This window comes from Dasypus novemcinctus, unplaced genomic scaffold (genome assembly GCF_030445035.2).
Source record: "Dasypus novemcinctus isolate mDasNov1 unplaced genomic scaffold, mDasNov1.1.hap2 scaffold_274, whole genome shotgun sequence".
In the NCBI taxonomy this organism is placed as follows: Eukaryota; Metazoa; Chordata; class Mammalia; order Cingulata; family Dasypodidae; genus Dasypus; species Dasypus novemcinctus.
In genome coordinates, this window is record NW_026688239.1 from 1 (window position 1) to 24688 (window position 24688).

Below are 24688 nucleotides of genomic sequence, written 5' to 3' on the forward strand. Positions count from 1 at the left end.
TGAACTATAAAATCCTTCAAACCATGACTCCAGCCTGATATAGGACATTAGTAAGTATTTTCAGCCCACTAGTCGGCCAGCTGTTCACTGGGTGGTGTAGGCAATAGCAGAACTCTGTGTGAGATGGAAAGAGTATGGTTACAAGGGGCAAGGACAGTGAGATGGAAAGAATACTAAGGAGACTTCACAAGGGAAGGGGCAGAAGGGGCCTGTATGATGTAACTTGAAAACAATTATGGGCTGATTTAATTGCTGCAGGCATCCCCATAAGACAAATAGATATACAATCTAATGCTATAGCAGCAGGACTCTGGTAAAAGCTGCCTAGGGAAGAAAGCTATCTGCTTCTGCCTACATCTAGGTCTGTGCCACCAGTTACCACTCCCACAGCACCTCCTGGGGAAAGAAAGTCTAGTATGAAGGGGTGGATACCCCCTATCCCCAAAGACCTAGGAATGGGACAAGGGTCGCCTGCAAATACGGGTGACAGCCAGCAACTGGGCACCTCATGTAGAGCTAGTTATCCACTGGTCTCCAACAAACCACCTACAAGCCATTGTAGCCCTTATTGACACTGGCACAGAATTCACACTCATCCGTGGGACTTGCCGCAGGTTTAATGGTCCCCTAAAGGTGACAGGTGGTATAGCAGTTTGGCATTGTTTATGAATTCCAAAAACAGATATTGGATTGTTTGTAAACTGGTCTGTTCCTCTGAGGGTGTTCCCCTTTGATTGTGTTAAGTTCAGAGGTTTCACTTTTACTTGGTTAAATTAAAATTAGGGCTTTAATTCAGCCATGTCAGTAGGACATTGAGTCCCTGTCCCCTCAGAGGGCAAGGACTCACAGAGAAAACATGACAGAGGAGAGAGCTTTTAGTTTTGATGATGGAGCCCTAGGAAGTAAATACACAGGAGAACAACACAGAAATAGAGACGCTCCATAGACACGGCAGTGGCCCTGGGAAGAGAGAGAGTCTGATAGTCTACAGCTGACCTTGTGGAAAGACCAGGGCAGTTTAGCCTGAAAAGAGATGAGCGCTGGGGATAAAGATGAATCTTATCCCAGCCTAAAGTGGAGATGGGAAGAAGCTGGGACCACAGCCTTAAGAGGAAGGAGGAAGGCTGAACCCTCGCAGATGTTGCCTGCCATCTTGCTCCAACCTTTTAGCAACAGACTTTGGTGAGGAAGTAATTTATGCTTTAGGGCTTTGTGACTGTAAGCTTCTACCCCAAATGAACACCCTTTATAAAAGCCAACAGACTTCCGGTACTTTGCATCAGCACCCCTTTGGCTAATACAGACAGATATGGAGGAAAAGTCGTATGCATAGTACAAACTACCCTAACATTGCAAATCGGGTGGCTCATCACCCCCCTCTGAAGTATATTGTATGTAGGCCTCCCATTCCTGAATATAGAGGTGGGTGTGGTACAAGACCTAAACCTTAGCACCACCACTGGGCAAATATCACCTTCGCATGTGCATGGTGAAACTATTCAGGGTAATGCTTGTGTGTCCCCAGTGCACCTGCCTCCACCCAGGAGGGTCACTCGTGTTAAGGAATATCACCTCCCAGGTGGACATGATGAAATCAAGAATGGGCCTGTGTACAGATTAGACGACCAGCACAAAACCCATTTAATAGTCCTGTAGGGCTGGTGGAAAAACCTGACAGTCACTGGAGAATGATAGTTGATGATCAAGGATTAAATAAGGTTGTTCCTCCTACTAAGACCCCACAGTGCCTAATATTGCAATGCTTTGTGGTGTGTCCCCAAGTGAGGGTGGCAGGGGAAGGGTGGTTGGGGGAGCTGGGAAGAGTGGCATGACCCCCAGAAGAGCACCTGGAGCTCCATCCTTCCCAGGATTTCTGCCCTTGGGATTTGCCCCTTCCCCCTTGTGCTCCAGGGGCAAAAGCTGGCCTGAGTTGTGCCCAGAGACCCCTATAGCTCTCCCCTCGGATGGGGGATAGGGAGACCCAACCTCTGGGGTTTGAGACAGGAAGGGTCCTGGAGCCCAGGGAATTCCCCACGTAGCTGTGGATGGCTTTGCATCCCATCCCCAGTGTCCCTTCTGACCCCAGGCTTCTCCCACCTAGAGTGGGGGTCCTTCCGGGCCCCAGCGGCAGAAAAAAAATAAGAATAAAACAGTGAGTGTGACAGGGTGCAAGGGGTCCCTTAAAGGGACTACAGTGGGGGAGGGTGGGGTGTTCATGTGAGGGTGTGTGTGTGTGAGCCTGTGGGAGTGACAGGGTGGTGCCCAGGGGTGTGTGTAGGTAAGCATCTCTGCGTGTGTCTGGGTGAGCATACCTGGCACTCCGGATGGTGCAGGAAGACGGGTGCAGGTGGCTGGGTCTCCCCTGGCTTCTGTCCCATTGGGCACAGGTGTTAACTTCTGGATAACCAGCACCCAGGATTTGCCGGGGGCCTCTGGCGGTGGGTCTGCAGACACGTGCCGGCCTCTCCTCCTCCTCTGTGGCATCCAGGTAGCTGACCACCATTCTCCTGGACTCTACATTCTGGGGGTGGCCACACCTATATCTTGCCTGGTGGGCTCCACCCCTCCAGCTTGGCTGGCTCAGGTGCCTCTTCATCAGTGTCAGACTCTTGTCATCTCCTTCCCTGGGTCATCTCATCCACTCATGTGTCTTTAGTGACCATGGACACCAGCAGTTTTCACTGTGGGACCTGACAACTGCCTCCATTGAATCACCCAGGCTTGTCAGTGAAATGTAGAAACCTGCTCCCAAATCAGCCAACTGGGGAATGTGCGTTTTAGCAGCCACCTCCACCATTATGATACCCACCCCCACCGTTCTCACCCTCAGACTCCCAAATCCGGAGCCCTAGCCCTGACCTTACTCCCAAGTTCCAGTCCGACGTGGACAGAGTAGCCCTCAACCTCCCCAAAGCACCTACACCTGCAATGCTGAGTCTGTCCCCAAATTATGCCCAGCCCCACTGTGTCCCATGTACTATATCACAGAATGTTCCATCCAGTGGAAGGAGGCCCCTACCCCCATTTATGTCCCTGCACAGGGACTTTCATTCAGGTATCATCGCCCTTTCTCCCCACCCCTTACTTATCCCACAGGAGATTAGAGGAGAGGGCTCTGGGCTCTCATCTTGAGCCCTCCCTTACTTTTGTCCCCACCTCACAAGGGCCCCTTCCCAGAGGGATGCCTGGGGTTCAGTTCTGGGGTCCTATTTGATGGGGAGATGGTCGGAAGTGCACTGAGGCCACACACCAAAGTCAAGCCCTCCAAAAAGTAATTCAGACCTTAGCCTCAGCTTTGTTTCTCACCCCTCAGATGAGAGACACAGGAAAAGGGAGCTCCACCATATTTGATCTGGCCATGTGAAAGAAAGGACTCCAAGTTCTCTCAGAGCTGCAGGAAGGCATAGAAGCTCAAGACTGAGAGACGAGGCCTGGAAAGAGACAAGCCCTATGCCTGGTTGCCCACAGCTGAGTTCCGGGAGATAGGAGATTCTGGAGGGGAAGGCAGAGATCTCAGCAGAGATCAGTGGCCTCTTTACCATGTGTCAGGATCCTGAGAAAGCACCTCTGCTCACATTTCACAGCTCTATTAGTCAGTCAAAGAGGTGCTGATGCAAAATACCAGAAATTGGTTGGTTTTTATAAAGGGTATTTATTTGGGGTAGGAGCTTACAGATACCAGGCCATAAAGCATACGTTACTTCCCTCACCAAAGTCTATTTTCACGTGTTGGAGCAAGATGGCTGCCGACATCTGCGAGGGCTTAGGCTTCCTGGGTTCCTTCCTTCCAGGGTCTTGCTTCTCTTTCCTCTATGAGCTTACTTCCTGGGGCCCCAGCTTAAGGCTTCAGCATCAAATTCCAACATCAAAACTCCAACATTAAGAGCCCTCAACTCTGTCCTTTGCCATGCCTTTTATCTGTGAGTCCACCCCTTTGGTGGGTGGGGACTCAACACCTACTGGCACAAGAGGTTTACATAATTACTTAATCAAGTAAACCTATGAATCCAATATAATCTAATATGCCAAGAAGATAAGCTCAGTTTACAAACATAATCCAATATTTCTTTTTGGAATTCATGAATAATATCAAACTGCTACACTCCACCCTCTGAATTCCAAAAAGACATTACACTATTAAAAAAAAAAAAAAAACTTAAATCAGTAACAATGCAAGTACTAAATCATATCACAATCAATTTAAAGAAATACAATTTGTCTTGGGGCAAAGTCCTGTCTGCTATAGACCTCTGAAACTTACAAAACAATTCATCTACTTCCAATACACAAATGGACAGATAAAGGATAAACATTTTCATTATAATATAGAGAAATTGGGAGGGAAACATGAGTCACAGTTTCTCTACAGTTCAGTAGACCTGCAGGGAATCCTCTGTTTGATTTCAAAGTCTGGGGGCCATTCTTATAATAGCTTCTTCTCCTTGGGGCTATATGGGGACCCACCCTTTCTACTGGCTTGCCCAATAGCCATTTTCTTGGTTCCACCCTCATCAAGCATCTGGGTGTCAACCAAGCTCCAGACCTCTCCTTCCAAGAGTGTTGGGGTGATTGCCACACCTTACCTAAACTTTGGGTTAGAGTCTTAACCCCCCTCATACAGTGATGTGAAGAGAACATTCCCCCTGACCTTTGGCATACAGGCTCAGCTCTCTCAGAGCAATGAGTTGACCACCTGGCCTTCCCTAATTTTTGGCATACAGGCTCAACCCTCTTAGAGCCTGGCCTTCCCTAACCTTTGCGGGACAGGTCCACCCCTCTCAGACCTGTGGACTGATGATCTTAACCGCCCTAATCCTTGGGGAATGTGCTCCAATCTCTCTGTATCCTGCGGCAGCAAAACTCTTCCAGAACATTGGACAGGAACATCCACCATCTTGAACTACTGGGGCAAACTCACCCTCTCTGTACACATGGGTGGGGTTCCTCTCTTGGCCCAAGGTGATGTCCTAATTCCAGATTCAGCTTCCATGGTTTTCCTCTTAAAGCTCTTTCCCCTTCAATTTCTCCTTTCCATGACCCTTTTATTCCAGGCTGACAGTGGTTTTATTCACACAAGTCTCTCAAAAACCTTGTTGGTTTAGCATGCAGGAATCAGGGGTCCAGGCATCAGACAGTAAGAACTTCCCACAAGTCTTTCTGACATAACTGCATCTTCAATCTTGATTTACCATTTCCAAGTTTAGTTAAATCCTCCAATGGGGCACTTTCATATGGGAGTTTGATTTCCAGAGGCTTGGAATTTCCAGAATCAGTTTCTGTTTTCTTTGTGTCCAACAGTTCAATCCTCAGTATATCTCTTTCATCTAGCATTTTGCTATAAGCTGCAAGCAGAAGCCAAGCCACATTCTCTGGGTTTACTTTGGAAATTTCTTCAGCTAAATGCTCAGGCTCGCCATTTTTAAATTCTGCCTTCCATAAAACACCAGGAGTTAATCTTGCTGAGTTCTCTGCAACTTTATCTATTTGTTTATTTTAAAGATTTTTTATTTATTTCTCTCCCCTTTCCTTGCCCGCCCCCCCCCTCAGTTGTCTGCTCTCTATGTCCGGTCACTGTGTGTTCTTCTGTGTCCACTTATATTCTTGTCAGCGGCACCTGGAATCTGTGTCTCTTTTTGTTGCGTCACCTTGCTGTGTCAGCTCTCCATGTGTGCGGCGCCATTCCTGGGCAGGTGGCACTTTTTTCAAGCTGGGCGGCTTTCCTTACGGGGCGCACTCCTTGTGCATGGGGATCCCCTACATGGGGGACACCCCTGCATGACAGGGCACTCCTTGTACACATCAGCACTGCGCATGAGCCAGCTCAGCACATGGGTCAGGAGGCTTTGGGTTCGAACCCTGGGCCTCCCATGTGGTAGGCAGACACCCTATCCATTGGGCCAAATCCGCTTCCCCAGTTCTCTGCAACCTGAAAACACAGATCCTTTTCTCCAGTTTCCATTAATAATATCATCATTAACTTCTAAGGCATCATAAAAATCTCTTTAACATCCATCTCACAATCATTTCCTTCTAAGGCCTTATCAAATACAACTTTAGGCTCCATATTGCTACCAAGAGTCTCTGCAAAGCAATTCAGGCCTTTTCCATCAAGCTTCTCACAGTTCCTCCAAAAAATACCCCTTACCCATTTACAAAACCATTCCAGCATTTTGCTAATTGCAAAAGCACTTTCCCACTCCTCGGTACCAAATACTCTATTAGTCAGCCAAAGGGGTGCTGATGCAAAATACCAGAAATTGGTTGGTTTTTATAAAAGGTATTTACTTGGGGTAGGAGTTTACAGATACCAGGCCATAAAGCATAAGTTACTTCCCTCATCGAAGTCTATTTTCACATATTGGAGCAAGATGGCTGCTGACATCTGTGAGGGCTCAGGCTTCCTGGGTCCCTCCCTTCCAGGGGCTTGCTTCTCTTTCCTCTGTGAGCCTACTTCCTGGGGCTCCAGCTTAAGGCTTCAGCATCAAACTCCAACATCAAAACTCCAACATCAAGAACCCTCAACTCTGTCCTTTGCCATGCCTTTTATCTATGAGTCCCCCACCCACCAAAGAGTAGGGACTCAATGCCCTACCGGCACAAGAGGTTTACATAATTACTTAATCAAGTAAACCTCTAAACCCAATATAATCTCATATGCCCAGAGGAAAAGATGAGTTTACAAACATAATTCAATATTCTTTTTGGAATTCATCAATAGTGTCAAACCGTTACAACAGTCTTGAACTATAAGCTTTTACCCCAAATAAATTCCTAATACAGTGCCAATACATTTCCGGTACTTTGCATTGGCAGATTTGGTAAACTATCACACTGGTCCAAAGGTGCACACCTTGGAGGTGGCTGGGCTGGAACCCAGGGCTGTTGGATGCAGACAGAACCTGGGCCGCTTCTGCCGCTGCATTCTCAGGGGGGAGGTGGCAACGGGGAAGGGGAGGGGAACTGTGGAGCTAGAGTGCCGTGGACCCAATGGCCTCCAGGCCCCTCCACGTGGGCTCCCGATGCTGTTTGGGAAAGTTGAGCCTGCGCAGTTCCTCGGAGATCTCCAGGAAGGTCTTGCCTTTGGTCTCAGGCAGGAAGAAGCCAGCGTAGATGGCCGCACAAACACAAACACAGAGGAAAGGAAGGTAGAGGAGGTGGGACAGGCCCTCCTGTGGGTTAAAAGAGACTCGGTGTGGTCCCAGGGAGGACCCCAGGTGGAAGGGCCCGCGTGGGATTGGCCCTTTTGTGCTAAGACCCAGCCCCTCCAGCCTGGGTCTCCATGGACCCAGGTCTCCAAAGACCTCCCAGCTGGCCCCCCAAGGGGAAGGGCAGGCCTACCGTAATGAAGGGGAATGCCAGCCCCACCAGGAAAAGCATGGTCCACATGAGCACCCCACAGACCACGTAGGCAGCTGGCCGGGCCATCTGGTCAAACAGCTCCGTGGCCAGGATCCCCGTCACTCCGGCTGCAGGGAAGGGTGGGGATGGGGAGGTGTTGCCAGACAGGGCTCCCTGCCCACATCTCCCCAGATGTGGGTGTGGGCATCCAGGCCCAGTCTGTACAAGGGACCCCTAAGTGCTCTTATCCAGCCGTCCCTCCCCTACCCCAGAAGCCTCAGCACGAGTGGGCTCACATCCACCCAAGGCTGGTTCAAACCTCCATCAGGCCTTCAGCAAGACCCACAGCCCACAGCCCCCTGGGCCACTTACCAGGGCCGATGCCAAAGCTGAGGATGAAGGCAAAGATGCAGGACACAGCCAGGTAGGACATCCAGGGGAGGGCACTCTGCAGCAGAGGTGAGGGGTGGGGTGAGGCAGGCAGCAGGCTGGCACCTGGCCGTCCCGACCCTCACCACCACCACCCCAGGCTACCTGTAGGCACAGGGCCACTGTAAGGAGGCTCCCCCAGAAGGTCATCAGGCAGTATCCCCCCGTCAGCAGCACCCGCCGACCCACCCTCTCGATCACCATGCACTGCAAACCAAAGGAGCCTGCTCAGCCACGGACCCAGGCCCCGATGGTTTCGGGATGGCGAGTGGGGAGAGTCAGGGAAAGGCTTGGTTTATTGCTTCAGAAGTTCAAGACATTGTTTGTGAATTTCCCAGAGCACCTTGGACCAATGCTCTGCTTCAGTTTCCTCATCTTAAAAGGGTGGTGTGGGTATCCGGCAAACAAGAAGTGCTCAATAAATGCACGCTAACAGGGTGACCTGGAGTGGAAAGGGACTTCACACAGAGGACTGAGGTCTTAACAGCCTCAGCGGCTGTGGGCCCAGAGCCAGGCCTGAGGCCCGGCCGGGCTGGACTCACGCTGACGAAGGCCGTGAGCAGCTCGCAGCAGCCAGTCCCGAGGATGGCATACTGGACCTTCTCTTGGGGAATTCCCGCCTCCTGGAACACCGAGGAGGCGTAGGCGTACACCTGGGAGAGGCAGAGGAATAGGGGGCCCATCAGGACTCCCTTCAACCTCCCTTGGCTGCCCGCTGCCGAGAGCACACAGGCCCACGGCCCGGGGTGGAGGTGGGGGGGGGGCCTCACCGTGTCGTTCCCACAGAGTTCCATGGCACTGCCCAGCACCACGAGGCTGACCACCTGCCTCCGTAGCGCCCGGGCCCGGAACAGCTCGCAGGGGTGCCGGGGGCGCTGGCCCTCGCAGGCCGCCTGCTCCTTCTCCAGCTCCTCCAGCTCTGCGGCCACGTCTGGGCCGCCCCGCAGTCGCCGCAGCGCTGAGGAAAGAGGCCAGCCGTGCTGAGCTGCCCCTCCCACCCCTCGTGGGCTCCCCGCCCCCCAGCTCTTTCCTCTCTGTGGCTCGGTCATTTCACAGGGCCGCAGGGGGAACCAAGCGCAAGGGAAGGTCCGAGCCTCAGGGTGGTGGGTGGATTATGTACCCCAACAAACACATATTCTACAGCTTCCTTTGCCCTCCTGTGGGGGGTGAACCCATTGTTAACTAGGACCTCCTAAAGATGCTATTTTTAGCTAAGGTGGGGGCCCAACTGAATGAGGGTGGGTCTCTATCCCAACTACTGGAGGCCTCATAAAGAGAACCCTACTTTATAGAAACCAGAATGGAGAGGATGTCACCACATGGCGGGAGGCAGAGACAAACCAAGGAACCCCAACGATTGCTGGCTGTCCGTACCAGAATACTGCAGACTTTGGGGAAACAGCATCACCATGTTGATGCCTCGATTTTGGCCTCCAAGCTCAAAACTAGGAGCCAACAAATTCCCGTCATTTAGGCCCAAACCCATGTGTGACAGCAGCGTAGGCCAACCAAGACGTGGGGACTTAGTGCGGCCACATGGGAGAGGAAATGACAACTGGGGAGATTGCCATTTCCTAATCCTACACCCCTCCCTGCATCCTCACCCTTTCCTAGGTGATTTTAAAGCTCCTCCCACTAAATGGGCAAGTATGTGACCCAACTCTTAGCTCTGGGTTCAGCCATGTGACTTGCTTTGGCTAAAAAAACAAGGCTGAGGTGAGGGCATGCCCATTCTCCAGTCTCAGCCTTGAAAAACCTTGGTCATTTCTACTTGCTTTTCTGCCAGGATCAGGAGGAGAGGCAGGCCAACTGCATGTGGAGCTGAGATGGCCCAAGATGGGCTGATGCTCAGCCAGCCTGCACCTGCATGCACGAGGCCCTCCAAGACCATCAGAACCAACAGCCAACTTCGGCCTAGGTCAGCCACTCTCAAAGGACTTGCAGCTTTGAGCAAAATGACTGCTTCTTTAGTCTGCCACTGACACTGTGATTGTCTGTTATGCATCAAGAGAAAAAGGGCTATATAAATAGGTACCAGGAGTCACTGCTACCATAGCAAAGGCCTACGGTGTGTGCCATAGGTTCTGAGACCAAGCAGAGGATGGTAAGAAACTGGAGGAGGCTGGAGAGGCAAAGGCCTGACACAGAGGATTGAACTTTGTGTCCCACAAAGACACGTTCAAGTCCTCAACCCCAGCCCCGGGGGGTATGAGTACATCTGTAAACAGGATCCTATTAAGATGAGGCCAAATGGAATCACGGTGGGCCTTAGTCCAAAATGACTGGAGTCCTTAGAAGCAGAAGATATGCTATAGATTTTCCAATCTCTACTTTGACTCACTTTGGCCAATGAAATGTTAAAGGGTACAAACAGACCAAAGGTTTGGAAAGTGCCTGTGCAACTGGATTTGCTCTCGTGTGCCTCTGCCACTTGTGTAATAAGAACATTCTGGGCCTAGCTCACTGGTACCAGAGAGACATGCAGTAGATCTGAACCACTCCAGCCCACACTAGCCTGGATTGGTCCACCTCAGCTGACCCCCCAAGATGACATGAGCTAGCCCTGCTGAGTAAATGTGGAAAAGATGCAGTAAATGATTGTTTTCAGCCACTGATATTGTGTGATTGTTTCTTGGATGTCGTCACTGTAATGGCAGCTGAGAAGACGGCCGTCACCCATTTGGCATGGACATGGGATGTCTTACACAGGTGTTTCTTCCACGTGTGTATGTGTGGCTCTTTCTCCACATGACCTTGGGAGGCCTGGATGGTAGGGACTGCATCTGGCCCATCCCTCTACCCTTGACAATGAGTTCTGAAGTAATGGTTGGATGGATTGTGCAATTTAGGCACAGAGAAGGAGAGCTTTTCCCAAATAGAAGAAATCCTAGATAATGGGGATCACCCACTTTGGTCAGATAGCCCACCCTTGGCCAAGGTTGGCCTGGGACCAGAGGGCAGGGACTCACCTGTCAGACAGGCCTCTGTGTCTCCGCGGTCAATGAGGAGGAAGCGTGGACTCTCGGGGAGGAAGGGCAGGGAGACGAGCTGGAGTAAACCGGGCACCAGGCAGCTGGACAGCAGCAGGGGCCAGTCCTGTGGGCTGCCCAGGAGTTCCCTGGAGGAGGCAGAGGAGAGGCCAGGGCCAGGCACTTCCAGGCCAGGGCCCTGCCCACCAGCCTGCAGGGGCTCTGCACTGCCCTGACCCTCTTCCTAACCAGTTTTGGGTCTGGATGCCAAGATCCCTTCCACCCAGTTAGGAAAGGGCAGGGCCATTGTCCCACCTCAACCTTAGCAACTCCTCTCCCCAGAGTCCTGCATTCTGCCCTCTTTTCAGCTTTGCCAAGACACGCTCCCCTTTGAAGATCCAAATCGTCACCTTCTCTGTCAAGACCTGTTCTGGGGAAGCGGATTTGGCTCAACTGATAGAGTGTCAGCCTACTATATGAGAGGTCCAGGGTTCAAACCCAGGGCCTCCTGACCCGTGTGGTGAGCTGGCCCTCGTGCAGTGCTGATGCGCGCAAGGAGTGCTGTGCCATGCAGAGGTGTCCCCCGCATAGGAGAGCCCCACGTGCAAGGAGCGCACCCTGCAAGGAGAGCCGCGCCACATGAAAAAAGTACACCTACCCAGGAGTGGCACCGCACACAGGGAGAGATGATGCAACAAGATGACGCAACAAAAAGAGCCAGATTCCCGGTGCCACTCCCAAGAATGCAAGCAGACAGAGAGAACAGACAAGGGGGGGGCGGTAATAAATAAAAAAATAAATCTTAAAAAAAAAAAAAAAGACCTGCTCTGTGCTCACTGACCTGGAGAAGATTCACACTGAACTGCGGTTGAACAAGACCCCTTTTGTGTATCACCCAGATGGATGTGGACAGGGTTTCAAAGCCCTCAGGCAAAGAAATGATACCTGATCTATCAGGTTGGTTGGGGAGAAATTTAGGGGATAGGCTTTTACTGGTCCCCTTAAACCACTCAGTGCATGTGGTGGTGGGAGTTACCTGAGTCCAACCACCTGTCCCATCACGATTCCCAGGGCCGTGAAGATGGCTGAGGTCATCGCTACAGCTCCTCGGAGCTCCTTGGGGGCACTCTCTCCCAGGTACATGGGCTGGATGTTCATGCTCACACCTGGACACACGTCATGGCAGAGACGCAGGCCGGTCACCAGGTCGGGTCCCAAGACACCTGCCCACCTCCTCTGCCTCGCTTGGCATTGCCCTTCACCCAGTCCACTCGGAGTGACTCCTCCTCAGCTGCTGGAGGACTCCAACTCCCCCCCCAGCACTTTTGAGGGAGATGCCTTTCTCGGAGCCAGTTCCCATTCTGTTCCCTCCACCACAGTCCCACTGTGTGGCAGTAAATTGTAGGTGTCAACCTGGCTCTAAAGGTTATTATGTCCAGTTGTTTGGTCAAACACTGGCCTAGCTGTTGCTGTGGTGGTATATTGGAGATGGGGCTTTAAATGTTTAATTATATTATCCTTTTCGAGGTTACCCATGTTTAATCACAGTGCAACAAACAAATCACAGATCAACAAAGGAAGTAGAGAGCATACCAGCATTGACTCCCATAAGCAATCTTCCCAGCATGATCATCTCAAAGGATCCAGCTTTATGGCTAAAGCCAAACAGGATGGCGGCAGCCAGCACAAAGACGTTATTCACCAGGAGGGACTTCTTCCTGGGGCAAGGGGAACACAGACCAAGAGGGGCGCTCGGTCCGAAAGGACTGTCCTTGGGGAACCCCCCTTTGTAGTTCCTACCAGTGCTGATCAGATCTGAGTGTGTGTCTGAACTGTCTCAAGGTGTCCAAGCTCTATGAATGGGAATGATTACTAGCCATTACCTGGGGTTGCCTGTGGAGCCTTGGGGTGCAGGCTCAACTCCCCACCCCCCACAGACCCCCAAATTACTCTCCTTTTTGCCTTGCACCACAGCAGGACTGTGGTGGCTATATAGCTCTTGCCAAACTCCTTTGTAAACTGGAAGGACTAATATTTCTAACCTGAGGGAGGAAGAGCAGGGTCTCAGAATGAGGGAAGGGAGGCCTGGAAAGCCAAGGACAGTTCCCTCGCATTTTCCTTCACATATTATAGGGTCACTTTTGAAAACTTCCAGGTGGTTTGGTATCCCAAAGTCAATGGGACAGACTCCAAACCAGGGAGGGGCATGTGAAAACGTCAGTTGCTCCACCACAAGAAAGAATCTGCTTTGGGTTCCTGATACCAAGCTCAGAAGTACTGTCAGACAGGTCACCCAGGAGAAACCCATAGTAGATCATACAGCTCGTGGCATGGATGGGAAACTGACGACCAGAGGAGGCCCATATTCTGCCCAAGGTCAATGGCACATCGGTAAAAGAATATGAGCCAAAGATTAGCTCTCCTGGATTTACAGAATGGAGAATGCCGGTAGATTATCATAAACTTGATTGTAACTAATATACCACGTCTGGGTTCCTCGCCGTTGTAAATTAATAAAGCATTTCAGTTGTGACTATTAATCTGGTGAGTGCATTTTGCTCGATTCCAATACACATACAACTCCAGAAACATTGAGCTGTCGCCTGGCAAGGGACAACTTTATACATTTACTGACAGGCTACAAGCAGCTCTCCAGCTCTGTGCCATCATGTAGTCTAAGGAGACTTGTGCTTCCACTGCCCTCTGCCTTGGGTGGCATTCTGCTGGCCTATTTCTTTGATGACTTCATACTGAAAGGCTCCAGGGAAAAGAATGGAGCAAGTACAATAGATGTCTTGGTAAGGTACTAACATGACCAAAGGTGGAAGATGGAAAATAAGGGAAAGGGGGAAGCTGCCACATCAGTAAAGATCCTGAGATCTAGTGAGCAAAGATATATCAACATATTTCCTCCAACATGCACAATAAATTGCTCTTCTAAGTAGCAAGGACAAATTTCAGAGGGTTTCTTTCCATTTTGGAGTCAGCAGATACCACACTGGATGTCAGGATCTGACACATTGGCCAGGTAGTTCAAAAGGAATCTCTCCAGGGTGTTGAGGTCAAGTTCAAAGAGCTCTGCCACCAGGCCTTTTAGATCTGGTAGATCCTATGGTGCTCCAGAGTTCTGCAGCTGAGTATCCTCAAAAAGAAGACTCACTGCCTACAACTGAAAACAGGAGGACTGCATCCAGCATCCATGTAGAATCTAAGCCCCCTCTTGATATAGATGTGGAATGGACACAACCAATCCAAGGTCCACAGGATGGAGGAATAGAATATGGATTAGAGTGGACGTACTGATATTCTATTCATGAACTATTGTGATTAGTAATCGAAGAAAATGTGGCATTGGTGTGGAGAAAGTGGCCATGGTGGCTGCTGGGTGTGGGGAATGGGAGGAAGAGATGAGACGTGGAGGCGTTTTGTGGACTTGTTGTCCTGGGTGGTGCTGCAGGGACAATTACCAGACATTGTATGTCCTCCCATGGCCCACTAGATGGAACGTAGGAGAATGTGGGCTATGATGTGGACCACTGACCATGAGGTGCAGCGGTGCTCAGAGATGTATTCACCAAATGCAATGAATTTCTCATGATGATATAGGAGAATGTTGCTATGGGGGGAAGAGTGGGGTGAGGGGGGTGAGGGATATATGGGGACCTCATATTTTTTGAATGTAATATTAAAAAAATGAATAAAGACAAAAAAAATTTTTTTAATTAAAAAAAGAAGACTCACAATGTAAGACTTTGGGTTTTGGAGTAAAGCTGCTTCTACTACAGTGAACTACTAGCTTCTTCACAAGAAACAGCTCCTAGTTTTGTCACTAGGCCACTATGGGGAAAAACACCAGACTGGGGGTCAGCAGGTGGGCATGAACCCATCATGAACCAGATGCCATAGGACATGCCTATCCTAAAGGTGAGAGAGCCAGGAGAACTCCATCGCTAATGGAAGTGGTACGTACCAACCTTGCCCCACTCGGGTCCTTAAGATTCACAAGAGCAGGCGACTCACATGGGCAAGCTGACTCCTACCATACTGCCCGCCTCTCCCTCAAGTCACACTCATGGCCTCTTGTCTGAAGTTTAAAACAAAACCAAACGAACCTGCCCCAGGTTTGCAGATGATTGTGTGTGTATGCTGGTTCTAGCCAAGAATGGAGAGCTATGGCTTGAAAACCCATTCGAAAGTGGCTCTCAAAAAGATGTTAGAGAAGTTTAAACTCTTCTGAGATGCAGGGTTTTGAGCATGGAGTTTTGTCCCTTTTTCAAAAGGTTTGGCTGGAGAGTCAAAGTCTTAGATGAAGTGAGATTTGAAGACTGGCTTCAAGGAGGAAAACAGATGGATCTCTCAGAACTGGCCCAGAACCTGAAAACATACGGTGGTGGACGGAGTTAAGTACCCCAATTTAGCCATGCTCTTGATCCACATTTCTGTGGGTGTGAACCCACTGCAAATAGGATCTCTTGAAGATGTTTTTTTTTAGTTAAGATGTGGCCAGCTGAATGAGGTTGGGCCCTAATCTGGATGACTGGAGGAGACATGGAGCTTTTTCCTGTAAAGTTTTTTTTTTCTCTTTCTGATACAAAGTATTGGCCAAAAAGAAATACCCCTTCCATTGGATGTCACTGCATCTGAGTCCAGCCCTCGGAATGGCTGTAGCTTCCCAACTACAAACCTGAGAACAAAAGTGACACCCAGTGAAGAGTGCAGCTAAGGGCCTCTCAAAGGGGCAGACCTGGAGTTGCCCTGAAGTCACCTACCTATAGACTTCTTGTGTGAGATTTTAAAACTTTTTGTTTTAGCCAATTGAGTTCTGGTTTTTCACCACTTGCAGTTGAAGACATCCTACAGATATACCTGTTAAATACACAAACATGGTACCTATACAATTTTGCATACAGCCAAGGAAGTTATGTTCCAGTAAAAGAAGAGCAGATGCCCAGGGAATTCACTACTGTGTTGTGGATTCCATCACCCAGAAAGAGATGACCTTAGAGTGTAAGCGCTTACTGTAGATCCTACTAATCAGGACCAAGCCCACTCAAGAATGAAGATATGAATCACCCCGATGGACAAAGAGCCTCAACCAGTTGATGTGCTGGCCCAAGTGAAGACTGGAAAACTGGAGGATAGAAGTCCTAAATACAAGCAACAGCTTCATGGCCAATTGCAAACACCATGAGTAGAACCTCTACCTGTCTTTCCAGGCTTTCTGTATCATGAGCTTTAAAATAAATTCAGGGAAACGGACTTGGCCCAGTGGTCGGGGCGTCCGTCTACCACATGGGAGGTCCGCGGTTTAAACCCCGGGCCTCCTTGACCCGTGTGGAGCTGGCCCACACGCAGTGCTGATGCGCACAAGGACAGCCCTGCCACACAGGGGTGTCCCCCGTGTAGGGGAGCCCCATGCGCAGGGAGTGCGCCCTGTAAGGAGAGCCACCCAGCGCAAAAGAAAGTGCAGCCTGCTCAGGAATGGCGCCGCCCACACTTCCCCTGCCAGCTGACAGCAACAGAAGCGGACAAAGAAACAAGACGCAGCAAGTAGACACAGAGAACAGACAACTGGGGGAGGAGGGGAATTAAATAAATAAATAAATCTTTTTTTAAATAAATAAATAAATAAAATAAAATAAATTCAGTGCTTTCCTTTTCCTTAAGTATTTCCTACTCTTCTTTCCTCCTTCTAAATAGTATCTTATGGTGATTATATTTATTATTAAGTGTGTGATTACAGAATATCAAGACAGGTTAACTGCAGGGCTGGCAGAAAACAATGGTCATCATCTGGGAATCCTGCACTCAGGAAAAAACATCTCCACTATATTGTCCCTGGTGGCTGTGGTGAGACATGGCTCTGAGTGTTTCACTCAGGAAGGGATGCTGATTGAATAATGTTAGGTAGGGGCCACTTATGGAATTGACTAAATGGGAGAAAGGTGTCCACCCAGGCTAGGTGTGTAGCACAGGGGTGGACTGAGGTAGCCAGTTTTTTTCTCCCCAGCATGGCTTCTCTCCCATGCTTTCAAAGATATAGGCATGTGGCCGGCATGGGACCAATAAAATCCCATCTTCCACATTTCTGGACCTTGAATTGAGACACTTGGAGGTAGAATGATATGCTTGGAGCAGAGCACACTGAGAGCGCTCTCCCTAGAAGAAATGTCCAAAAGCTCTGGCTGTTGAGCTCTTCAACACTGCTTTGGTTCCTGCTCTTCCCAAGTCATGGCTTTTAAACACCTCCTTTTTTTCTATGAGCTGCCCCAGAATCCTTCCAGTCATTACAATTTTTTACTAAGTTCACTAGTTCAGTTTCTGTTGCTTCCAATCCAAGAACTGTATCAAATAGATGAGGAGACCCAGGGAGAGAAAACTTATTTAAGGGCAAAACGCACTTGTGGGCAGATGTGGAACTAAAATCAAAACTTCCTCATAGTACAGGGCTCTCTCCTCTACCAAATCACCTTGAAAATGTATGGGGAGGAAGAGGCTGGGTGGGAAGCTGGTCTGTGCCTGGAACCCAACAGCCCTCTTTCTTCTCCCACAGTCCTCAGCCTGCAGACCAGGGGCCCCTCATTGAAGGACATTTAGGAGGTAAACAGGAAGCACTTACCTTCCCAGCACAATGGCCAAGGGTCCAGCAAGCAGCGCCCCGAAGAGGCCCCCCAGGGGGTACAGAGATACGATGAGTGACCACACCAGCAGAATCAGGTGGTCAGGTAATGGCCGGCCAGTCCGCGCCCGCCATGTCTCATTGGTGAATTCCTGAATATGCTGTGGACAAAGCCACCTGTCAGACTCCTGGCGAAGGTGCTTGACAAGACAGGTGGAGTAGCTACCAAGAATCCCCTTGGTCAGGCAGTAATGAACTTGACAGAGCACCAGCTCTGGCAGGGCGCCAGGTTGGCTCCTTTTGCATTCAATCTCTCCTTTAGCATGGACATTTTCCATTTGCTATGAATTTAGCCAACTCAGACCTTCTTTTCTCAAATCACTCATTTTTTTTTAATAACTTATTTCAAATTTTTCAAAAAATTAACAGAAAAAGGCAGCTGAACAAGTTATAGAGCATTACTCCTAAAAAGTTCTGTTCAGGCATTTTTATCTTATCTAATTCCAACTACTAACTCAATCGTTCCTCTAAGTGTTCAGGAAGACACACAGATGAACACAGATTACTTAAATGACAAAGTCAAGGTCTTCCTGTTAATGAAAAAAAATGAAGAGAAAAAAATGCTTCATCATTTTTAAGCACTAATTTTATCCTTTCTCCAAGGAGCTGGCTCACCGTAATTGCTTCAGTCCAGAATATGCTCCCACTTCTGTCTTCTGCTAGCGCCTTCCTTTGGGAGAAGTTCTTGCCCAGCCTCTAGGCCAGTCAAATACAAGCCCAGAATGATTATCACCTGACTCAGACCTGGCTAATCCCAGCGCTCCATCCTCCTGACCACATGACTAATCTGGGTTAGAGGGGAGAAATGTGATCTAAACCAGCCAATCAGACTCTTCCAGGATCTGGTGTTAACCTGAAAGACTTTTGTTGGTGAGGGAATGGGTAACACAGCTGGTAGGAAGTGAGTCTGGTGACAGCACTGTCACCCCCTGGTGGAGAACGAAGGTGCTTGTACCATCCCACATCCTCCCAGCCCCCAGTCCAGAGGCAGGATTCACAAGCACCCACTGAATAGCTACACGGGCCAGGCCATGGTTAGCTGCTGGGATTCAGGCCTCAGGCGCTGAGAGCAAATCAGCAGGAGAGATGAGACAGATGCCCCAAAACAACACAGCCCCATGGATGATGGCCCCCTGCAAGGGCTGGGTGGGGAGCTTATTTCCAGCTGTGGGGATTGCTGATGCCGGTGATGAGATATTTGGGATGAGCCAGGTGTACGGGGCTTCCCAGTGGAAGGAGGCTTAGAGGAAGGACCATGCCATAGGTATCTGGGGAACTGATTAATCTGCTTTGGTAGCAGGATTAGGGGAATGAAGGTGGGACACAGATGAACAAAGACAGGTCCTGATCCTGGGAGGCCTTGAACTTCAGATGGATGAGTTGTTTTTATTCCTGTAGGCACTACGGAGCCACGAATGTTTCTGGGCAAAGGGAGTGACTTGATCAAACTTAAGAGGATATAGGAGGCTGAGCCAGTGACCCAGGCAGGAAAGACAGGGTTTCTAACTAGGGTTGCAGCAGGCAATGTGAGAAATGGCTGGATTCTAGAGGTAGATAGGAAGGATTTGGGGTCTGAGAGAAGGAAAGAAGAGTCTAGGACAACTCCCAGATTTTGTGGGGGTGGGGTGTCACTGGGCAGATTTATCATGCAGATCAGGGACAAAGGAGGATGTGCAGGTTTGGGGGAGGATGCAAAGCTTGATTTGGAGCCACCTGTGGGTCATCCCCATGGACACAGACATGGACATGGAAGGGAAAGAGCCTTCAAGTGGATGCTGGGCTGAAGTCCCACATGGGGCAACTGTCGGCCCTTTCTCGGCACCCACTCAGGTGGTGACTGTGGGTGCAGAGGGTACATACCAAGGTTGGAGCATTGATGATGGAAAGATTGTAGCCAAATTGAAAAGTCCCTCCAATGCCAGCTGCACAGGTAGTCAGGAGCAGGACTCTGCCCTGAATCTGAGAAGAGAGAGAAGGTGGCAGGATGTCAGATAACAGCTTCTACCCGCCTCCCTGGCCTGGAGCCTACAGTTTCCAGCATTGAACTGATTTGAGCCAGGCAATGATGTCTCCACTTTACAGAGGAGGAAACTCAGACTTTGAGAACGGCAGGAGTTACCTAGGAGGTTTTCTACTCAGCCCAGAGTCCCACCACAGTCCTGGCTGCACTTTCTTGAGATGGAAAGCAGTGCCATGCCTTCCTTATTGGGCTGTCTCTTGGCATGTCTGCTCTGGCTTGGAAGGACAATCCCTTGAGCTGGGGGTCCCTGGATGGACAAGAGGAGATGTCATGTAGAAAGTCTCCACAGTTCCAATCAAAACATCCTCCAATGGAATGGCTGGGCCCTGAGAATCTGAGCTGAGCCGCCTTCTCTTATCTTCCATCAGCCTATTCTACAGTGAAGTTGCAGAGAAGCCAGAGGCTCAGAGAAGGGGCCACCTGGACCTAGGTGTGTGGGGCCTGGGGGTAGGGAGCAGAATTAGGAGCCTGGAGAGGCAGCTGCAGCTGGTCCCAGTGCCCGTTTCCCAGGGCCAGCTCTGCCTTTACTCCCACATCTTCTCTGATCTACTTCCTCATCTGGATATGGAGATACCTGCTGCATACTTTACACTGGGTGACTGCTGGAGGTATATCTGTGCCATACCAACCTGGTACTAAAGGACAACTTTTTATCCTAATGCAATATCCTTCTAAATGGAGAAGTAGTTCCCCAAGGCACCCGGCCATCGGGATGTTCCTGGTATTGCGTCCCATTTAGTTGGTATGCTTTTGGGTTTCATAATTTTATTATATTTTCCTGTTACAATTTTTTTTTTAGGTACTAGGCACTAAACCCAGGACATTGTACATAGGAAGCAGGACTCAGCCACTGAGCTAACATCCACTCCCCAATGAGAGTTGGTTTTTCGTTTGTTTGTTGTTGTTGTTTTTAAGAGGTACTGGGGATTGAACCCAAGACCCTGTATGGGGGAAGCAGGCGCTCAACCACTTGATCCACTCCCCAATTTTCCTGTTATAATTTCTAATGACAAAATAACATGCTCATTAAACAGCTTTTAAACTTCAGAATGTACTGAAAGTCTTACACTTCTCCAAAGGTATTTTGCTTCCATCAAGATATTTTCCTAGGTGTTCACAAGGTAGTTGATTTCACAAAAGTCAAATCGGTAAATCATCTCACCTATTTTAAGTCCTGTGAGTATTTATTTATTATTTTTTTTTAATTTATTGAGGAACCCAGGCCCTTGTTCATGAGAAGCAGGTGCTCAAACACTCAGCTACATCTGCTCCCCAAATTTACTTTTTAAAATACTTAAATTTGAGTTTCATGGCAGAAGGTTGTCGGGCTAAAGGTTTTCTGGGGAGTTTCCAGGACTTACAGACCATTAATTCATTCATCAGTCAAATTCATCTATTCATTTACCAGCTCCTGATCCTGTCTGGGCCAGGGACTGTTCTAGGGATGCTGATACAGCTGGGAAAAGACAGACAGGGTGCAGATATAGGTGGGAAGAGACAGATGGGACCCTGTCACCATCACACGCACCACTAGGTAAGCTACTGTACTGGGAGGGAGGCAGGAGAGAGAAAAAGTTCTGCAGGATATGATCTGGCCGAAGCCCTTGCCACACGTCTGGAGGGAGGGTCAGTGCCAGCCAGGCACCCTGGCTGGAAGTCTCATAAGCCCCACAGGCTTCCCATAGTTCCCATAAGGCCTACAGAACTTCCTCCTAAGCAGGAAGTCATAGGAAGAAGCCAGGTGAGAACTCCAGTCTGGTCCTCTGGGGCCACACTGCAACTCCAAGTGTAGCTACATAGAGGGGAGAGCACCATGATGACAACAGAGCTTCCAGAAGCAGTGGGAGGCCTCGGGAAGCATGGCACCTGATGACAAGGGAGCCTGTGGCAGGGGATGCTGACAGGTCTCCAGGACAGCAGGGAACCATTTCATTCAATGAGATCATGCAAGGAAATTGCCACGTGCTGCGCCTGAGCTTGATAAGTATTCAAATATTAGCTCTGATGATTATTAATAATTCAGCAGGCAAATATTTATTGCCTCCTTACTGTAGATGACAAACTATTCTAGGTGCTGGGAATATAGCAATGAGGGAAAAAAAAGACAAAAGCCATGACTTCACAGAGCTTTACTTCCAGTGGGGAAAGACAGGCAATAAATAAAAGGAACAAACCAAACCCATCGGACATCAGCTGGAGCTCGAGAGACATCATGCAGGGAAGGGTGAGCGGGCGTTTGAAGAGGAGGGTGCTCTTTTTAAGTAGAGTGATCAGGGGAGGCTCCCCGAGGGTGACATCTGCAGAAAGACTTGAAGGAGGTGAGGGGGTGATGCCATGCAGGTATCTGAGCGAAAGCCGTCCAGGTGGAAGGTAAACCCAGAGACGTGGTGGTGGGCAGTAGCGCGGGTCTGCTGCAGCCCCATTCCCTCTGTGAAGGAAGGCGGCAGGGAGCTGATAGGGGAGCTTAGAGGAGGGGGACAGGGTTAAGGAAAGACCAGGATGGGAAAGTCACAGGAGGGGACGAGCCGACCAGGAGTGCGGAGCTCAGGAGGCTACTGCCCCTTGGGATGTCTGGGCAACCCGAGGACTCGAGAGCCAGGGCCGTGAGACCGACGCTAGCCCGGGATGCAGCCCGACCCGCAGTCGTCTGAACTCACGCAACCTGCAATGGCCCCCGGGCCCGGCTCGGTCTCAGGGAGAATGGGGCCGTCGCGCCTCTGGTAGGAACCCGGGGACCTCCAGAGCGCTGCCCGCTCTGCCCAGCCCTCGGACACCTCCTCGCTGACCCGCGACGCCGCCAGGGCTGCGCGTTCCGGCCGCCGCGCCGCGCCGGGAACGCATGCGCACTGAAGGGAGGACGCCGCACTAATTTCAGGCCCACGCCAGAAGAGGATCGGAGGGCAGAGCAAGGCGCGTCAGGGAGGGGGCGGGCGGAAACGTCTGCGCAAGCGCAGTGGCTGTTGCGAAAGGCCTGGCGGGCGGAAGGCTTTCTCGCAGCCTGCCAGTACCAGGGCTGCGTCGCGTTGCACACGCAGGTGCGGTAGCGTGCGGAGCCTACCTCGCGCGAGGACAGCACCTGAGACGCATGCGCAGGTGCAGGGGGTGCTATAGGCGCAGGTGCGCGCTGCGGGTGGTTTGTCGGTCCGAGGCGGTAAGGGACCTGTTAATTCTTCATCCCGTCCTTTCCGCAGCTCCGAGGCTGAAAGCCACTCAATCCCGACCCGGCCGAGCCCAAGGCCCGTTTCCAGACAGGGAGGGAGCTCTGGTCCGAAGTCATCCCTGCCATCCCCCTGCAGCAGCTCCTGCAGGTTCCAGCGGGCGGCCCTGATTATCAGCTCCCTCCCCCGAAATTCCATGCCTGGCCATCGTCCCCCGTCTTCACTGTCCCCCTATTTCCCCGACCCCTCCACCCGGCCTACCTTTGACGCCCCTCTGCCACACGCCTCCCCCACCTGGCGCCCCTGCCTCTGGGCTCTTTGAGGGCCAAGCCCTAGATGTTGCACGGAAAGCCCCCACCCCAGGTGTCCCCACCCTCCCCCAGACGAGGGCCAGACTTAGGAGACACCGAAGAACAGACCCACCAGTCTCTGGAGCGCTCTCATCTGTCGGTCCTGGGCAGAGCTGGTGACTTGGCAGAATGCGGAGAGGAAAAGAGTGTCCGGTTGCCGCCAGGGAACCCATTAAGTGAGAGGCAGGCCTGGCCTAAGGTCCGGGTCGGCGCCCGCATTGGAGGAGAGAAACGACGGGGTCCACTGGGCAGGATTAATCTTTTATTTCTCAGGGCTGCTTAGGCCCTGCTTGAAATCAGGGAGATGGACAGAGGCCAGACTGAAACCAGCCTTGCCAAAGATGCTATTTGTGGTCACAGAAACAGCTGAAAGTGATCTTAAGTTGTCTTTGCATTCCTGAGATAGGACATATACACTGAAATGGATTCTGAAGTGTTTCTCAGGCTTGGTTTTCATGTGATTTTTGCTTGATTTCTAAAAATGCTATGTGGGGAAGCAAACTTGGCCCAGTGGATAGGGGTCCATCAACCACATGGGAGGTCCCCTGTTCAAACTCCAGGCCTCCTTGACCATGCGCAGTGCTGATGCGCACAAGGAGTGCCCGTGCCACGCAGTGGGGGGCCCTGCCCCCCCTCTTGTAGGGAGCCACATGCCAAGGAGTGGGCCCTGTAAGGATTGCCGCCCAGCGTGAAAGAAACTACAACCTGCCCAGGAATGGTGCTGCACACATGGAGAGCTGACACAACAAAAGGAAACACAGATTCCCATGCCACTGACAACAGAAGCAGACAAAAAAGAAGAACACGCAGCAAATGGACACACGGAACAGACAACTGAGGGAAGGAGAGGGAAGGGAAGAAAAATAAATAAAAATAAATCTTTAAAAAAATAAATAAAAATAAAAATGCTGTGTGTTTTTAAGGGAAAATACAATGCCTAAAATGCTAGCAGTTATCAAGAATGGGCATTTTACTGCATGCTTTTTCTGCATCTATTCAGATGATCATATGGCTATCTCCTTTAATCTAAATATGAGATTGCGTTCAGCAATAATAGATTTTCTAACGGCAAACCATCCTGGGCTTCTTGGAGTAAACACAACTTGTTCCTGTTGTTGTGCTGCCCTTAGGACATTGTTGGTTTCAACTGCTAATATTTTATTTAGATTTTTTTTTTTAAAACAGTCATTGCTTTACTTTCCCTAAAAAATGCATGGTGTTTTAATGTATGCTACGTTTATTCATGCAGAAAGTTGCTCAAAGGTGCATACTCTGTAATGCCTGTATATGAAGTTTAGAAATACACAAAACCACACTTCATGCAATGTGTGCATATGTATATGTACCAAAAGCTTGAGGGCACACATGGGGAGGACAAGTACCAAATGCAGAACTGAGTTTATCATTCTGAGTCCAGAACTCCTCCAGCTGAACCCCACACGGGAGTGCTTCTTATATCCAGCTGTCCCTTGGTCGTCCCTGAAATGCCACTTGGACCCCCTAACCCCACCCCTCACTGGAGTCAGGCTCTTAAGGTCCCGGCTATGAATTATAACTCTCCTACCAGAAAGTTCGTTTACCTGGACCCTGGGAGTTTAATTTTGAGCCAGAGACAGTCGTGGCTACCTGGATTTGTGGCAGTCAGGTGCTCACATCGCCCCGTTTGGGGCTAGGTGCTGATTTTCTAATCCTCCCAGCTACCAGCCCACACACAGGTGACCTTCAACCCCTTTTCGGCGGGAAGC

At 50.2% G+C, this 24688-nt stretch overlaps 1 protein-coding gene across 6 annotated transcripts; it reads right to left on the reverse strand.

The window, feature by feature from the left end:
• Positions 1 to 3632: 3632 nt before the first annotated feature.
• On the reverse strand, positions 3633 to 23116 carry SLC2A11 (solute carrier family 2 member 11). Of its 6 annotated transcripts, none has more exons than XR_009184803.2 (13): positions 23017 to 23116; positions 19276 to 19374; positions 17356 to 17516; positions 12330 to 12454; positions 11773 to 11902; positions 10737 to 10885; positions 8538 to 8725; positions 8310 to 8420; positions 7873 to 7974; positions 7711 to 7786; positions 7339 to 7466; positions 6851 to 7169; positions 3633 to 5926 (listed from the first exon to the last, which is right to left on the reverse strand). XR_009184803.2 is itself a non-coding variant. In XM_058292759.2 (12 exons), the coding sequence occupies exons 1-12, from the start codon at positions 23035 to 23037 to the stop codon at positions 6969 to 6971; spliced, it is 1491 nt and encodes a 496-aa protein (XP_058148742.1). In that variant the 5' UTR covers positions 23038 to 23116; the 3' UTR covers positions 6262 to 6968. The 6 variants fall into 6 exon arrangements, 3 of the variants coding, with proteins under 3 accessions (XP_058148742.1, XP_058148743.1, XP_058148744.1); XR_009184804.2 differs by lacking the exon at positions 23017 to 23116 and adding an exon at positions 21610 to 22330; XR_011648211.1 differs by lacking the exon at positions 23017 to 23116 and adding an exon at positions 21610 to 22306 and having other exon boundaries at positions 10737 to 10870.
• Between the last annotated feature and the right edge of the window lie 1572 nt (positions 23117 to 24688).

Excerpts from the sequence above, each read along its gene's own strand:
- SLC2A11 (XM_058292759.2), bottom strand. The coding sequence starts at position 23,037 with ATGAGAGCGCTCCAGAGACTG. Across the intron at positions 10,886-11,772 it reads GGACAGGTGGTTGGACTCAG|GGAACTCCTGGGCAGCCCAC; the intron begins GTAACTCCCACC and ends TGCCTCCTCCAG. Across the intron at positions 7,787-7,872 it reads CAGTGGCCCTGTGCCTACAG|AGTGCCCTCCCCTGGATGTC; the intron begins GTAGCCTGGGGT and ends CCTCTGCTGCAG.